General features: G+C 39.1%; 1 protein-coding gene across 1 annotated transcript; it reads right to left on the bottom strand.

Annotated features, from left to right (window-relative positions):
* Nucleotides 1–1,375: 1,375 nt before the first annotated feature.
* Nucleotides 1,376–14,413, bottom strand: ednrbb (endothelin receptor type Bb). Its single transcript, XM_067444837.1, has 7 exons — nt 14,072–14,413; nt 10,562–10,674; nt 8,625–8,829; nt 8,261–8,395; nt 7,028–7,161; nt 2,773–2,881; nt 1,376–1,558 (listed from the first exon to the last, which is right to left on the bottom strand). Exons 1-7 carry the CDS (start codon nt 14,399–14,401, stop codon nt 1,376–1,378), a joined length of 1,209 nt encoding a protein of 402 aa, XP_067300938.1. The 5' UTR covers nt 14,402–14,413.
* Between the last annotated feature and the right edge of the window lie 2,809 nt (nt 14,414–17,222).

The raw sequence follows: 17,222 nt of genomic DNA, 5'->3' as shown, positions 1-17,222 counted from the left end.
TGGCTCACCTGCTGACAACAGATGTGATGATGGCAGTGTCTGCTAAACAATAATACGGCTCGTCTCGTGACTTCATACGGTAAAAAAAACCCTTCCGTCCTGAGCCGAATATGAGCTGATAATGATCATAAGTGTGTGTTGATCATCAGATCCTCATCTGAGAATGATTAGTGAAGGATCATGAAGAGTAATGATGATGATGATGATCACAGGAATAAATCACACTTTACTATATATTCAGAGAACAGATGGTCTACAATAACTTTTTACTTTAATAATCATATTTGGTACAAAATGAGTGCATAAAAAACACAAATTGTGATAATGCTATACACAGACATGCTTACTTATTCACACACACATGCTTGTTTTTGTGAAATGTGGGGACATTTCATAGACACACACACACACATGAACGCACACACAGTTTTTGTGACATATGGGGACATTCCATAGGCGTAATGATTTTATACTGTACAAACTGTTTTTTCTATCCCTTACACTGCCCCTAAACCAACCTACCCATCGCGCGCGCGCGCGCGCGCACACACACACACACACACACACACACACACACACACACACACACACACACACACACACACACACACACACACACACCCTTACCCTACCCATCACAGGAAACATTCTGCATTTCTCAAAATAACTCATCCTGTCTGATTTATAAGCCTTTTGAAAAGTGGGGACCGCTGGCTGGTCCCCACAATGTAATATAAACAAGGACACACACTCACACACTCTCACACACGCTCTCACACACACACACGTGGATGTTTCATGTTATTTTACACCAGAGATTGTCTTGATCTCGTCTGGACCCACAATCTAAAGTGACCCTGGACCACATAACAATCAGTCATAAGGGTCGATTTCTGTAAACTGAGACGTTTAGATCATCTGAAGCTGGATTAATAATCTCTCACTGATGTGTGGTTTGATAGAATAGGACAAAATCTGGAATCTGAGGATGCAAAAAAATCTAATTAATGAGAAAATCTCCTTTAAAGTTGTCCAAATGAAGTCCTCAGCAGTGCATATTACAGCTAATAATACATGTATGATATATTTACAGCAGGACATTTACTAAACATCTTCATGGAACATTATCACCCATACGATGTGTTGCACTGCACAAAATGCTCTTCTTCCTCAGTCATTGTGTCTTGTTTCCAGTCTAAATATCTAACAATTCTTAAATCAAGATGCATTTACTAGATCAGTAAAACGACATAAGATTAAAAAAAATATTTTCTTAAAGATAAAATCAAAATGAAGAGAGTTTTTGCTTAAAACAGGCAAAATGATCTGCCAATGGGGTGAGAAAAATAATCATGTTTCTTGTTTCAATCAGAAGCTAATCTAATCTGAGACATGTGAAGTTCGTTAGAAAGGTGTTTCGGTGTGTGTCCGACTCTGGTTTGACGGAGGGAGTGTGGTCAGACGCCGGCTCTGTGACCTTTGACCTCACAAAACTTCTCCTCTCTTCCCGCTGTAGGCCGAGTCCGGATGGACAGAAGTTTGGAGCGCAGAAAGCCGCCTGTCAGGAAAAAAGCCCAGGATTAACACGAGAAGGCACTAAACATATGCAAATGATGCGCCTGAGCAGATTAACGCCAGGCTTTCTACATGATTTATGGAAATGTTGTGCACAAGGTCACTTTTACGTAAAGTCAAACTGCAACTTTTCCCTCTGTCAGGGAGAATAAACCCAGAAGAGTCCGCAGCTCACCTGCTGTCACATCCCATTTCCTGCGATTCTTATTCATAATTCATCGGTAAACACCGAGTGTGCTCCTCAATCCGCCTCCGCTAATCTACAGATCTGATCCTCGTTTAATCGCTTCCAGTGCCGCGTTTACGGGCCACGCCAATCAAAATGCTAATTAACTCTGCTCTTCTGTTTCCTTTCCTTTCATCATGCTCCGGCAATGACTAGAAAAACACTTTAATCACAAACGAATGTAACCTTACTGACAGCCACTCATTCAAAACGACACACTCGTTTATTAATGTATTTAACTAGGGGGATGTGTCAGAAATAAACCCTTTATTCATCAGGGACTCGATAAACTATGGAACTAAATAAAACAATTAAAAGAGTTATTGCGACTTTTTATTCCAGAATTCTGATTTTTTTTCTTCTCACAATTATGAGTTATAAAGTCACAATTCTCATATAAACTCACAGTTCTGAGATAAAAACTCACAATTACTCTTTTTATTTTTTTATTTAGTGGCGGAAACGCCTTCTGAAAGCCTTCATATTAAAATTATCAATTATAAGATTACAAATGATTGGCAGATATTGATATTTATATGTATTTTATGCTCTCGTTGATTTACATTACAAGCATCGGATTAATTTCAAATTAATATCAGCATCTGCATATTTTTGGCTCTGAATAAAATTGAGCAGTTTTTTCTTCTATATTCTCACTATATCAGATTATACGAGCCATAAATGCATGATATATAAAATATGATACTCGATACTCGCTCCGTTTCAATCCTTACTATTATTTTACAGTACTATTCAATTTTATTTTGAAATAAATGTATACTTTTATTAATCAAGGACGCATTAAACTAATCAAAAGCGACAGTAAAGACATTTATAATGTTTGAATATTACACTGCTTTACTGGAATAGTGAGCAGATTAAAGCAGCTTTGGGGAGACTGTGGGCAGATAACTGAAGCGTGGCAGAAACCGAAACGGTGTGAAACTGAAGAGGTGAAGAGCCGATCTTACCTTGAAGTACTTTCTGAATCTTTTGCTGACCACATACAGAGCCACGGGGTTGATGCAGGAATTCACTGACGCCATGTTGAGGCCGATGTAGTCGAGAACAAGAAAAGTGCTAAAACAACACCACAGCGTGATCACTACAGTGCATCTCTATGGTGCCAAACATATAGAGGGAGCGACATAGCGACAATTATGATGAAGAGGATCGCATAATGCATCACAACAAGCTCACTGGCAAAAATAATAATAATAATTAAAGCTGCAAGCAACCATTATCAGGGCCAAGTGCAAAGAAGAAGACAAGACATACCAAAACAGCTCGGAGTGCCAGATAACTGCAGCAATTAAGCACATTTAAAGATGATTTTGGGCAAAAAGGCTAATAAATGGAAATTCATGGTTTGTTCTATTATAGCACCACCAAGAGGCACAATCCTACCATTATTTTTTTGTGTCCTCAGAGTGAGCCCATACGTGTCACTTTTGGTGGAAATATCTAATTTCGTTTTGGGGTTATAGACCTTTATATGAAAGAATACGTAAAAAATGACTTTGATTGGATTTGACTACCCCTTACTATCAATATTTTGACATTTGGGCAATAGTATTTCGCTATCGACCTATGTTTCCGAACTTCTGACGCTGGTTTTGTCTCGATCTGACCAGCAGTTTCAAAAATATCAGCTAACATTTTGTAAGCACTTAATTACAACGCTGCACACACCATACATCCAAACCTGGAATCATTGGACTCGGCTAGGATTCAGAAAACAAAAAAAGTTACTCCCATTAAAATAAGTCAACCACACCCAAAGTTATAAACATTTGAAAGAAAATATTTCTCCACTAGGTGGCGCTGGCTTGAAACTTATCAGGCTCTTTCAGGTCTTAATGCTGATGACCCATACCGAGTTTCGTAACAATCCGTTCATGTGTTCATTAAATACAGCTTTTTATCACATAATTCAAAATGGCTGACAGCCAAAACGTCCGATGTGGTAAAACTGGATATCAGTTAAGTCGGCATGACGGCCTTAATTATAGCCATTTTTCGTATCTCCGAGCCAGTAGGTGATGCTGGATGATGACACATCAAGTTTGGTTTGAATATGATAAAACATTGGGGAGATACAGCCTTACGTGTATTTTTGCAACCGCTGCGTAACATTTATTCACACGTTTATCGAAAACGATTTGAAGAATAAACTTGAATTCTATAACTTGTAGTTGGCACTGCCGGATGATGATCTGGTTAAAGTTTCATGCAAATCGGACAAACCGTCTAAGAGGAGTTCGGAAAAGTAGGTTTCTTGGAAAATTCAAAATAGAGGGAAAATTTTCATGACAGTTCAAAAGTTATTAGCATAAACATGAGTGCAAATTTAGACAGGTGATGGCGATAGAGGGATAGAGTTAGAGACTCATAATTTGCTCTGCTGTCAGATCAGGCTGTCCTCTATCTGTGTGCCAAATTTCACAACTTTTTACTATACGGTTCTATGGGCTGCCATAGACTCAAGAGCAGAGGAAGGTGATGAAAAAGAAGAAGAAGAAGAAGAAGGCTGACGATTTCAATAGGTGCCTTTCGCACCTACGGTGCTTGACCTCTAAAAATAACAATTAAGGGGCCAAGCACAAAGAAGGCACGATAAGTAACAGCAGCATGGCTGGGAGCATCAGACTGACTGCAACAATGAGCAATTAAAGACATTAAAACGGCTGAAAAATCATAAATACAGTCACTAGTAATGATAGAGCAAAAGGTGGCCCTGCGACCAAACTGGTGTATTGTGGTCAGAGTGAGGTGTCAATGACTCTAGCAAAGTTTAGTGTCAGTATGTCAAAGCATTGCAGAGATACAGCCTCAGTCATTTTGGCATCATGTGGCAACTTTGTTGCTGCGCTAAATAAAAAAAGTTTTTTTGTCTATCAACACGAAATCCAAAACTTTTTTGTCTGCACAGTCTGAAGATGTTATGGTTAGATTTTAATAAAAACATTTATTTATTTATTTTTTAAATCGGACGGACGGTCTAGGAGCAGTTCAATAAAGTACGTTTGTTTTAATAGAAAAACAAAATGGCGGACAGGAAGTTTGGCCAGATATGGCAAAATTGGTATTCACGTTCTCGTCATGACCTAATGTTTAATGCAATAGGCAAACGTAATCAAAAGTTAGCATTTTTGGAAATGTCATTATTACTTTTGACAAAAGTGGCGCTGCCCCAGCCTACTGTCAGAGCATGGTGGCGATGACCCATCGTAATGATACGCCAATGCGTTCGTAAAATATAGCATTTTAAGGCACAATTCAAAATGGCCGACATATGGAATATGGAATATTGCAATACAGTATGGAAAAATTGCGTATCGTTCAACTTGGCATGCTGCAGCGAATCTAAAGTTTTGTGATTTTCTGACTACCTATTTAGAAGTTATAAGCAAAAAGAGTTATTTTCATAGACAGTAAAAGAAATGGACGGAGCGATCCCATTGCCTTCTACAGCGTTAAGTGATGTCAGTATAGGAGCACTCACTTCCTGATGGCGGAGCGAACTGCGCAGGCTCAGACTGAGCTTGAGGACGTAGATGTGACGTGAGCCTCCTGTCGGACAGCTGTAGGTCTTCTAGTAGTTGTGGAAAGCGAAATCTGAATCACGTTGTTTAAATATTTTCTCCCGTTGCTTTTGGCTCACTATGGGCTTCTCCTCATTCTACCCCCTTGACTTCATCAGACTTTGTCTCCACGTCCCCCCGACTGTCTCATAGACAGTAAAGACTGCCTGCGAGCGTCTCCTCAGGTCTATACGGTAATTTCTCAACTGTGCGACAGAGTCGCGTTGGTTATGACGCAATAGTTAGCCTATTTTTACAAAAACAGCTTCTACGGGGCGATAGTGTAAGATACAAGGTAATGGAGCCTTTTATGCATTGTCGTGTTTCTTTAGAAATAAACACTGGACAAATGGAGTCTTTAAACGCCTCTGATGTAAAGTTATTCACTGTCAAAGTGACTCAAAAATGAATGGGAGTCAATGGGATGCTAACAGCAGGTGATGGCTTGGTTAGCAGTGGCCGCCCCTATGGGTGGAACGCTTTCCGAGCGCTAGATTACCCCCTTGGTTCTTTTTCATCTATTATTATCTCCTGACCACTAGGTGGCACTGTGCTGAAACTGTGCAGGTCGCCTCAGGTCATGGTTGGCATAACACACACCAAGTTTGGTTGGAATACACTAAAGCATTGCGGAGATATAGCCTCACGTCCATTTTGTCATGCATTTTGACAAATTAATTTGCGCGTTATTTGAGAACATTTTGACTGATATTCCATAACTTTCCGTCAGCATGGTTTGACGACGATCTGGCTCCATTTTTGTGAAAATCAGAGCAACGGCGAAGGAAGTGTTCGAAAAACTCAAAATGGCGGAAAAGTTTTTGTTTCTAGCCCTTACGATTCAAAAGTTATTAAACGTATAAATGCAAATTTGGACTGGTGGTGGCGCTAGAGACATTGAGTTAGAGACGGCAAATTTGCCCTGGTGTGAGATCAGACTGTTCTCTATCAGTGTGCCAAATTTCACAACTTTCCTGCAAGCGGTTCTATGGGCAGCCATAGATTCAAGAGCGGATTATAACGATTAAAATACACCCAACAAACAACACAAGATAATGAAGAGAGGCACTGATTATAAAACTCAGCTGATCTTTGTGTGTGTGTGTGTGTGTGTGTGTGTGTGTGTGAGCCTGTTTATGTGGTTTATGAGGACACAAATTTGTATAACTACATGGGTATTACACTGGTATTACACTATAAATGTGGTTTATGAGGACATATCAAATGTCCCCATAATTCAAATGGCCTTAAAAACACACTAAATTATGTTTTTTTGAGAAAGTAAAAATGCAGAATGTTTCCTGTGATGGGTAGGTTTAGGGGCAGTGTGTGTGTGTGTGTGTGTGTGTGTGTGTGTGTGTGTGTGTGTGTGTGTGTGTGTGTGTGTGTGTGTGTGTGTGTGTGTGTGATGGGTAGGTTTAGGGGCAGTGTAAGGGGATAGAAAATACGGTTTGTACAGTATAAAAACCATTACGCCTATGGAGAGTCCCTGTAAACCACATAGACCAACATGTGTGTGTGTGTGTGTGTGTGTGTGTGTGTGTGTGTGTGTGTGTGTGTGTGTGTGTGTGTGTGTGTGTGTGTGTGTGTGTGTGTGTGTGTGTGTGTGTGTGTGTGTGTGTGTGTGTGTGTGATATCTGACCTCAGTAAGCTGCATCTGTTGGGGTCGTGCTCATCGTAGATGGTTAACTTGAGGATCCTGCTGAGGTGAAGAGGAAACCAGCAGATGGCGAACACCAGAACCAGGCAGAATACGGTCTGGGCCGCCTCGCGTCTCTGTCCAACACAGACCATTCGTTACATACGGGTCACATCTAACAACTAAATAATCATCTGCACTACTCAAACGCAAAAGAAATAGAAAAAGTTAGTTTTAGTCATATTTGTTATTCATCTTAAACGTAATCAAACTTTTCAAAAAATGCTGTCTGCAGGGTTTTTAAATCAAATTTATGGCTTTTAAAGACATTTTTTAAGTCTCATGCAAAAAAAAAAAAATATTAATATGGGCGGTTAGAGCAGGTCACATCTCTTACCTTTTCCATTAACTGGTAAAAACTATTTACAATAAACAACTTTACAGTTCAAATTCAGCTTATGACAAAAAATAAAATATTTTTTAATATGATAAACCTCACATTTCAGCCTTTTAGCCATTTTTTCAAACCACTTCTTGTCATCCCTCTTTTTTCCACTTCTTGTCATCCCTCTTTTTTCCACTTCTTGTCATCCCTCTTTTTTCCACTTCTTGTCATCCCTCTTTTTTCCACTTCTTGTCATCCCTCTTTTTTCCACTTCTTGTCATCCCTCTTTTTTCCACTTCTTGTCATCCTCCTTTTTTTCCACCTCTGATAGTGCGCCCGTTCACATGATAACGATTTATTTTATAAATCATTCTAAATGTAAAAGAACAGCTGTGCGGGTTTAATGATGAAAGTTGTTTGCACTGCAAAAAATGCTCTTCTTACTCAGTATTTTTGTCTTGTTTCTAGTCCAAACATCTAAAAACTCTTAAAACAAGAAGTATTTACTAGACAAGCAAAAGTAATTGTCTTGTTTTGGGGAAAATAACTCAAAATGAAGAGAGTTTTGCTTAAAATAAGATAAATAATCTGCCAATGGGGTGAGAAAAATAATCTTAATTCAAACAGAAAACAAGATTATTTATCTCACCCCATTGGCAGATTATTTATCTTATTTTAAGCAAAAACTCTCTTCATTTAGAGTTATTTTCCCCCAAAACAAGACAACATTTTTTGCTTGTCTAGTAAATGTTTCTTGATGTTAGAATGTTTCGATATTTTGACTGGAAACAAGACAAAAATACTGAGTAAGAAGAGCATATTTTGCAGCGTGAGGAGCTCTTGCTGTTCACCTGCTTCATGTGTTTGTCCGGGACGCGGCCGCTGAAGATCCTGCGGGTCATCAGGGAGTAGAAAATGGCGGTGCACGTCAGCGGAACCAGGAAATAAAACACAAACAGCCACCAGTCCTTCGCCATTTTATAAAACTAGAAGAAGAAAGAGAGTTGCTGATGAGGAAGCACTTCATCAAACGCTCTCACATCACACTGAAGTCGAACTGCTCATGATAATTTAATCTCTCTGACTGCACTCAAAGCAAAAGCTGTCATTATTTACTTCATCTCATGTACGTTATTATTTTATATCTTTCTACAGACGAGTTGTGTGAGAGTTTCTAAAGTGAGTAGCCCATTTCTTCAGAGAGTGTGAGTTTACCTGCATGAACGCAGAGGACTGTAGGGGATGGAGCAGGCAGATCCGCAGACGCTCGCCTCTGTAATCCATGGAGATCAGATCGAAGGCCACGGCCTCCGGAGCGGACAGGAGCGCAGAGATCGTCCAGATTAAACACAGTTCAATCACGGTCCACTTGGGAAAACCCGGAGCTCTGGAGCGAGTCCTCGAGGACACGACTCGGTACCTTCAGGATGACAAACCCTCCTTACTTCAGTGCTTTTACATGATCTAATATATAATCTGGATTATTAGAAAATTAAGTAATTAGAGTATAAACCCCTGCAGTTCTTTTCACAAAAAGACGCATTGGGATTGGCATTTAGAGACATTCTAAACTCTATTGGAGTTAGACAACACGTATCGGGACCCACTCATCGCTTTAATCATAGATCTAATAATGTCACATGGAATAAATGTTGATACTGTTAAAATTCTGCAGCAGAGCGATGACATCTCAGATCATAACCTAATATCATGTATACTTAATTTACCTAAGGCTGCAAAGCCATCCCCTCGCTTCAAATATGGCAGGACGATAACCGCTGCGACTAAAGATTGCTTTGTCCATAATCTTCCTCATCAGTTCCATCTCCTCAGCATTACAGATAGCCAAGATGAACTTGATGCTGCAACCGAAACTATTGACTCTCTCCTTACTAGCACTTTAGACATAGTTGCTCCCCGGCGCTTAAAGAAGATTAAAGCAAATAATCCAACGCCGTGGTACAACGAGCACACTCGGGCCCTTAAAACAGCAGCCAGAAAAATGGAGCGCAGCTGGAAGAAAACAAAACTGGAGGTTTTTCGCAATTTGTGGAAAGAGAGCATGATTGCATACAGAAAGGCCATAAAAACTGCTAGATCTGCTTATTTCTCAACTCTTTTAGAAGAAAACAAACACAACCCTAAGTATTTATTCGATACAGTGGCTAAATTATCAAAAAATAAAGCTTCAGCTTCTGATGTTTGTAAACAACACAGCAGTAATGACTTTATGAACTTCTTTACTAGTAAGATTGATAATATTAGGAATAAAATTATAACCATGCAGCCGTCTATTACAGTATCACTTCAGACAGAGCACTGCAGGGTCACTGAGGAAAAATTACACACATTCACTGCTATAGGAGGAGAAGAACTGGCTAAACTTGTAAAATCATCAAAATCAACAACATGTATGCGTGACCCTATACCGACTAGGCTATTAAAAGAGATACTTCCAGAGGTCATAGATCCTCTGCTTAATATCATTAATTCATCTTTGACATTAGGATATGTACCGAAAACTTTTAAGTTGGCTATAATTAAACCACTTATTAAAAAAACGCAACTTGATCCTAAAGAATTAGTCAATTACAGGCCAATCTCGAATCTACCGTTTCTATCAAAAATACTAGAAAAGGCCGTGTCTTCACAATTATGCTCCTTTTTAGAAAGAAATGGTATATGTGAGGATTTCCCGTCAGGATTTAGACCGTATCATAGCACTGAGACTGCTCTAATTAGAGTTACAAATGATTTACTCTTATCATCTGATCGTGGTTGTATCTCTCTATTAGTGTTACTCGATCTTAGCGCTGCATTTGATACTATCGATCACAATATTCTTCTGAATAGAATCGAAAATTATGTTGGCGTTAGTGGAACTGCTTTGGCATGGTTTAAATCGTACTTATGATTTACACTGGAGTAATATTTCACTTTTATGATCAGATAAATGAGCAGAAGAGACTCTCTCAGAAACATCTTACCAACCCCAAATGATAATAATATATTTAATAATTCACAGACAACAATTTACCCAATGTCCGAGTGTGCAGTGCAGGTACAAGTAAACCATCAAATAAAGCATTAATCATAATCATAAGAATAAGACCGTAGAGGATAAGAGGAGCTGATTTAAAGCAGGCTCTCACCGGTCGACACTCAGTGCGCTCAGACTCAGGACTGTGATCCCAACGGAGGTTTTCTGAACAAACGGCACCAGTTTACAGAGCAGGACGCCGAACGGCCAGTCCACGGCCAGCAGCTGCAAAACACACCCACAGCATCAGTTTAAAAGTCAGGATTGAGTGACATAAAGTCAGGATTGAGTGATATAAAGTCAGGATTGAGTGATATAAAGTCAGGATTGAGTGATATAAAGTCAGGATTGAGTGATATAAAGTCAGGATTGAGTGATATAAAGTCAGGATTGAGTGATATAAAGTCAGGATTGAGTGATATAAAGTCAGGATTGAGTGATATAAAGTCAGAATTGAGTGATATAAAGTCAGGATTGAGTGATATAAAGTCAGGATTGAGTGATATAAAGTCAGGATTGAGTGATATAAAGTCAGGATTGAGTGATATAAAGTCAGAATTGAGTGATATAAAGTCAGGATTGAGTGATATAAAGTCAGGATTGAGTGATATAAAGTCAGGATTGAGTGATATAAAGTCAGGATTGAGTGATATAAAGTCAGGATTGAGTGATATAAAGTCAGGATTGAGTGATATAAAGTCAGGATTGAGTGATATAAAGTCAGGATTGAGTGATATAAAGTCAGAATTGAGTGATATAAAGTCAGGATTGAGTGATATAAAGTCAGGATTGAGTGATATAAAGTCAGGATTGTGTGATATAATGTCAGGATTGAGTGATATAAAGTCAGGATTGAGTGATATAAAGTCAGGATTGAGTGATATAAAGTCAGGATTGTGTTATATAATGTCAGGATTGAGTGATATAAAGTCAGGATTGAGAGATATAAAGTCAGGATTGAGTGATATAAAGTCAGGATTGAGTGATTTAAAGTCAGAATTGAGAGATATAAAGTCAGGATTGAGTGATATAAAGTCAGGATTGAGTGATATAAAGTCAGGATTGAGTGATATAAAGTCAGGATTGAGAGATATAAAGTCAGGATTGAGTGATATAAAGTCAGGATTGTGTGATATAAAGTCAGGATTGAGTGATATAAAGTCAGGATTGAGAGATATAAAGTCAGGATTGAGAGATATAAAGTCAGGATTGAGTGATATAAAGTCAGGATTGAGTGATATAAAGTCAGGATTGAGTGATATAAAGTCAGGATTGAGTGATATAAAGTCAGGATTGAGTGATATAAAGTCAGGATTGAGAGATATAAAGTCAGGATTGAGTGATATAAAGTCAGGATTGTGTGATATAAAGTCAGGATTGTGTGATATAAAGTCAGGATTGAGTGATATAAAGTCAGGATTGAGAGATATAAAGTCAGGATTGTGTGATATAAAGTCAGTATTGAGAGATATAAAGTCAGGATTGAGAGATATAAAGTCAGGATTGAGTGATATAAAGTCAGGATTGTGTGATATAAAGTCAGGATTGTGTGATATAAAGTCAGGATTGAGGGATATAAAGTCAGGATTGAGTGATATAAAGTCAGGATTGAGAGATATAAAGTCAGGATTGAGTGATATAAAGTCAGAATTGAGTGATATAAAGTCAGGATTGAGTGATATAAAGTCAGAATTGAGTGATATAAAGTCAGAATTGAGTGATATAAAGTCAGGATTGAGAGATATAAAGTCAGGATTGAGTGATATAAAGTCAGGATTGAGAGATATAAAGTCAGAATTGAGTGATATAAAGTCAGGATTGAGTGATATAAAGTCAGGATTGAGTGATATAAAGTCAGGATTGAGTGATATAAAGTCAGGATTGAGTGATATAAAGTCAGGATTGAGTGATATAAAGTCAGAATTGAGTGATATAAAGTCAGGATTGAGAGATATAAAGTCAGGATTGAGTGATATAAAGTCAGGATTGTGTGATATAAAGTCAGGATTGTGTGATATAAAGTCAGGATTGAGGGATATAAAGTCAGGATTGAGTGATATAAAGTCAGGATTGAGAGATATAAAGTCAGGATTGAGTGATATAAAGTCAGAATTGAGTGATATAAAGTCAGGATTGAGTGATATAAAGTCAGAATTGAGTGATATAAAGTCAGGATTGAGTGATATAAAGTCAGGATTGTGTTATATAATGTCAGGATTGAGTGATATAAAGTCAGGATTGAGAGATATAAAGTCAGGATTGAGTGATATAAAGTCAGGATTGAGTGATTTAAAGTCAGAATTGAGAGATATAAAGTCAGGATTGAGTGATATAAAGTAAGGATTGAGTGATATAAAGTCAGGATTGAGTGATATAAAGTAAGGATTGAGTGATATAAAGTCAGGATTGAGAGATATAAAGTCAGGATTGAGTGATATAAAGTCAGGATTGAGTGATATAAAGTCAGGATTGAGTGATATAAAGTCAGGATTGAGTGATATAAAGTCAGGATTGAGAGATATAAAGTCAGGATTGTGTGATATAAAGTCAGGATTGAGTGATATAAAGTCAGGATTGAGTGATATAAAGTCAGGATTGAGTGATATAAAGTCAGGATTGAGAGATATAAAGTCAGGATTGTGTGATATAAAGTCAGGATTGTGTGATATAAAGTCAGGATTGAGTGATATAAAGTCAGGATTGAGAGATATAAAGTCAGGATTGTGTGATATAAAGTCAGTATTGAGAGATATAAAGTCAGGATTGAGAGATATAAAGTCAGGATTGAGTGATATAAAGTCAGGATTGTGTGATATAAAGTCAGGATTGAGTGATATAAAGTCAGGATTGAGTGATATAAAGTCAGGATTGAGAGATATAAAGTCAGGATTGAGTGATATAAAGTCCGAATTGAGTGATATAAAGTCAGGATTGAGTGATATAAAGTCAGAATTGAGTGATATAAAGTCAGAATTGAGTGATATAAAGTCAGGATTGAGTGATATAAAGTCAGAATTGAGTGATATAAAGTCAGGATTGAGTGATATAAAGTCAGGATTGAGAGATATAAAGTCAGGATTGAGTGATATAAAGTCAGGATTGAGTGATATAAAGTCAGGATTGAGTGATATAAAGTCAGGATTGAGTGATATAACGTCAGGATTGAGTGATATAAAGTCAGGATTGAGAGATATAAAGTCAGAATTGAGTGATATAACGTCAGGATTGAGTGATATAAAGTCAGGATTGAGTGATATAAAGTCAGGATTGAGAGATATAAAGTCAGGATTGAGTGATATAAAGTCAGGATTGAGTGATATAAAGTCAGGATTGAGTGATATAAAGTCAGGATTGAGTGATATAAAGTCAGGATTGAGTGATATAAAGTCAGAATTGAGTGATATAAAGTCAGGATTGAGTGATATAAAGTCAGGATTGAGTGATATAAAGTCAGGATTGAGAGATATAAAGTCAGGATTGAGTGATATAAAGTCAGGATTGAGTGATATAAAGTCAGGATTGAGTGATATAAAGTCAGGATTGAGTGATATAACGTCAGGATTGAGTGATATAAAGTCAGGATTGAGTGATATAAAGTCAGGATTAAGAGATATAACGTTACCTTATAAACGTTGATGGGAATGCCGACGAGGATGTGTAGGAGATCGCCGAGCGCCAGACTGCCGATCAGAACATTGGGTCCGTTCCTCATGCAGCGGTGTCCCGTGATGATCCTCAGCAGAGCCACGTTTCCCAGCATGCCGAGCAGCAGCACCAGGCCTGACACCACGCTGCTGATGTACCTGAATGCGTCGCGGATCCGCACCGGCCCAGAGCACACAGAGGTTCTGTTCGCAGAGATATTCTGAGTCGACCGTCCCAAATCTGCCGGAGTGTGAGCGCTGATGAAGCCCAAACTCAGCCAAATCAGGACAGAGACGGAGCCCTCCATGAGCACTGGGAGAAGTCAGGCTCAGACTACGACTCGAGACCAATGTCTGTCCACAGACGGGATCTTACCTGCAGCTCTTTTATATGTAGGGGAAGGTGTGTGTGTGTGTGTGTGTGTGTGTGTGTGTGTGTGTGTGTGTGTGTGTGTGTGTGTTTACGCCAGTGTTTTACCGGCAGTAAATCATGATCTCAGACTCAGTGTGTCATTGAGAGCCTGAGGGCCGTGACTCTGAGATTCCAGTCGTGTTCATGAGGCCGTATATACAGCGCTTACATCCGTCTGTCTGTCCAAACTATATTACCAAATGTTAATAATAATACATTTATTGGTAACGCTTTAGAACAAAGGTCCGTTATTAATAGATAACTCTGCAGGACTAATGCGGAGTCTACATTAACACTAAGATAGTTCCTTAATTAATAGTAACTGAAGGAGACAGGCGTCACTAATAACTAATAGGTAACAAGGAAAAATTATAAAGAATTACTAATCACAGCATGTCTGAGATGTGAGAAATCGTCTTTTTTTACTCTCGATGTGGTCATAAAATGCATCGCTAGTGTGATCTAGTCATTTTTCAGGAACGTCTAGATATCTGGAGCATTACTTTAAAGAGGAAAACATTATTAGTAGATCACGAGTGGCTCTTAAAGAGTGTCCTCTGTTACTCTGAATAAAGTCATAAAACGCATCACTAATCACCCAATCACTCTTCAAGCACGACTGGTGATTTAAACATATGCTCCTCTTTATAATAACGCTCCAGATCACCTGTAGCTCCTGAATAATGACTAGCTAACACTTAAGGAATTAGTGATGTATTTCAAGACTTTATTCAGAGTAAAGAATATGATTATTAACATCTCAGACACACAGTAATGTTGGGATAATTGGTCAGTTAGTTAAAAGTTATTAATGAGGCTAATCTCAGTCAGTAATTATTGATTACTTAAGGAACTATCTCCTGAAGTCATTATTACTGATGAGTTCAGCTGGTCTCTATATTAGTTAACAGTAGTAGCTGTAGTGTTCATGTAGTGCTACTCATTAAATGGTAAACGGACTGCATTTATAAAGCGCTTTTAACAGACCCTATGGCCATCCAAAGCGCTTTACATCTTGCCTCACATTCACCCATTCACACACCGACGGCGGTGTCAGCCATGTAAGGCGCCATCCAGCTCGTCGGGAGCAGCTGGGGTTCGGTGTCTTGCTCATGGACACTTCGACACTTGGTCAGGGGGAACCGGGGATTGAACCACCAACCTTTCGGTTTGTAGACAACCTACATGAACCACTGAGCCACTGCCGCCCCATTACTCCTGCACTTCTTCTTCGGTTATCTATTAATAACAGACCAATAAAGTGTAACCTATTGGTAAAAACCCATTTATTTTATATAGCTCCTTTAAAAGTGTCTCTCAAAGTGCTTTACAAACTTACATACAACCGAGAAAACAGCACACTTAGAGGACAACGAGCAAAACGAGCATTCAAATAAAAGCACTCCGAAAAGAAAATGTTTTAAGAAGAGATTTAAAAGTTACTAAAGTATTTGCTTCCCTGATATCAGCCGCTCCATCCTTTTATCCATATGTCCAACCATCCCTTCATCCATCCATCCATCCATCCATCCATCCATCCATCCATCCATCCATCCACCAATCCATCCATCCATCCATCCATCCATCCATCCATCCATCCATCCATCCATCCATCCATCCATCCACCAATCCATCCATCCATCTATACCTCCATCCATCCATCCATCCATCCACCAATCCATCCATCCATCCATCCATCCATCCATCCATCCATCTATCTATCTATCCATCTATACCTCCATCCCTCCATCCGTCCACCCACCCACCCACCCATCCATCCATCCATCCATCCATCCATCCATCCATCCATCCATCCATCCACCCATCCATCCATACGTCCATCCATCCATCCATCCATCCATCCATCCATCCATCTGTCCATCCATCCATCCATCCATCCATCTATACCTCCATCCCTCCATCCATCCATCCATCCATCTGTCCACCCACCCATCCATCCATCCATTTATCTATCCATCTATACCTCCATCCCTCCATCCATCCGTCCGTCCGTCCGTCCGTCCGTCCATCCATCCATCCGTCCACCCATCCATCCATCCATCCATCCACCCATCCATCCATCCATCCATCCATCCATCCACCCAAGCTTAGGAGCATAGGAAGAGAATGATCTATGGAACGAAGCCGTGTTTTGGGAACAACCAAAGACCACTCTGAGAGGAACGCAGATTTCGACATGGAGTGGAGGCGTTAGTAGATCAGTCAAGCATTGAGGAGCCAGTTTGTGCATTGCCTTATATGCCAACATAAGGATTCTAAAATGAGTACGGTGCCTGACAGAAAGCCAGTGCAGAGACTCCAGCGGTAATATGGTCTCAAACCCTGACCCCAGACTGAACTCTTGCAGCTGAATTTTGTAAATATTGAAGTTTGTCAATTGAGGATTTCGATACTCCAACTGAAAGACCATTACAGTAGTCAAGACGCGAACAGACAAAACAGTTTATCAACCTCTCAGCAACTGAGAACGTCAACATAGGACGTAGACGTGCTATATTTCTGAGATGAAAGAAGGATGTTTTTACCGTATTCAAGGCTCGAATGACAGCGTGGCATCAAATATGACACCAAGATATTTCAATTTGCTTTGAAACTCTAAGGCAACAACATCAACAGACAAAGTAAAAGAACCTTTACACACACATGAGCTCCCCATTGTTAACCCGTGGGGTTTAATCTGGAGTCGGCCCACCCTC

This window comes from Pseudorasbora parva, chromosome 5, assembly GCF_024679245.1.
Source record: "Pseudorasbora parva isolate DD20220531a chromosome 5, ASM2467924v1, whole genome shotgun sequence".
Lineage (NCBI taxonomy): Eukaryota > Metazoa > Chordata > Actinopteri > Cypriniformes > Gobionidae > Pseudorasbora > Pseudorasbora parva.
The sequence above is the reverse complement of the archived record's forward strand: the minus strand, read 5'-3'. Positions and strand labels throughout refer to the sequence as shown.

Coding starts and splice junctions, on each gene's coding strand:
- ednrbb (XM_067444837.1), bottom strand. CDS start 14,401: ATGGAGGGCTCCGTCTCTGTCCTGATTTGGCTGAGTTTGGGCTTCATC. Junction 2,882..7,027: donor AACAGATGCAGCTTACTGAG/GTCAGATATCAC, acceptor GTGTTGTTTTAG/CACTTTTCTTGTTCTCGACT. Junction 1,559..2,772: donor GATTCAGAAAGTACTTCAAG/GTAAGATCGGCT, acceptor TTTTCCTGACAG/GCGGCTTTCTGCGCTCCAAA.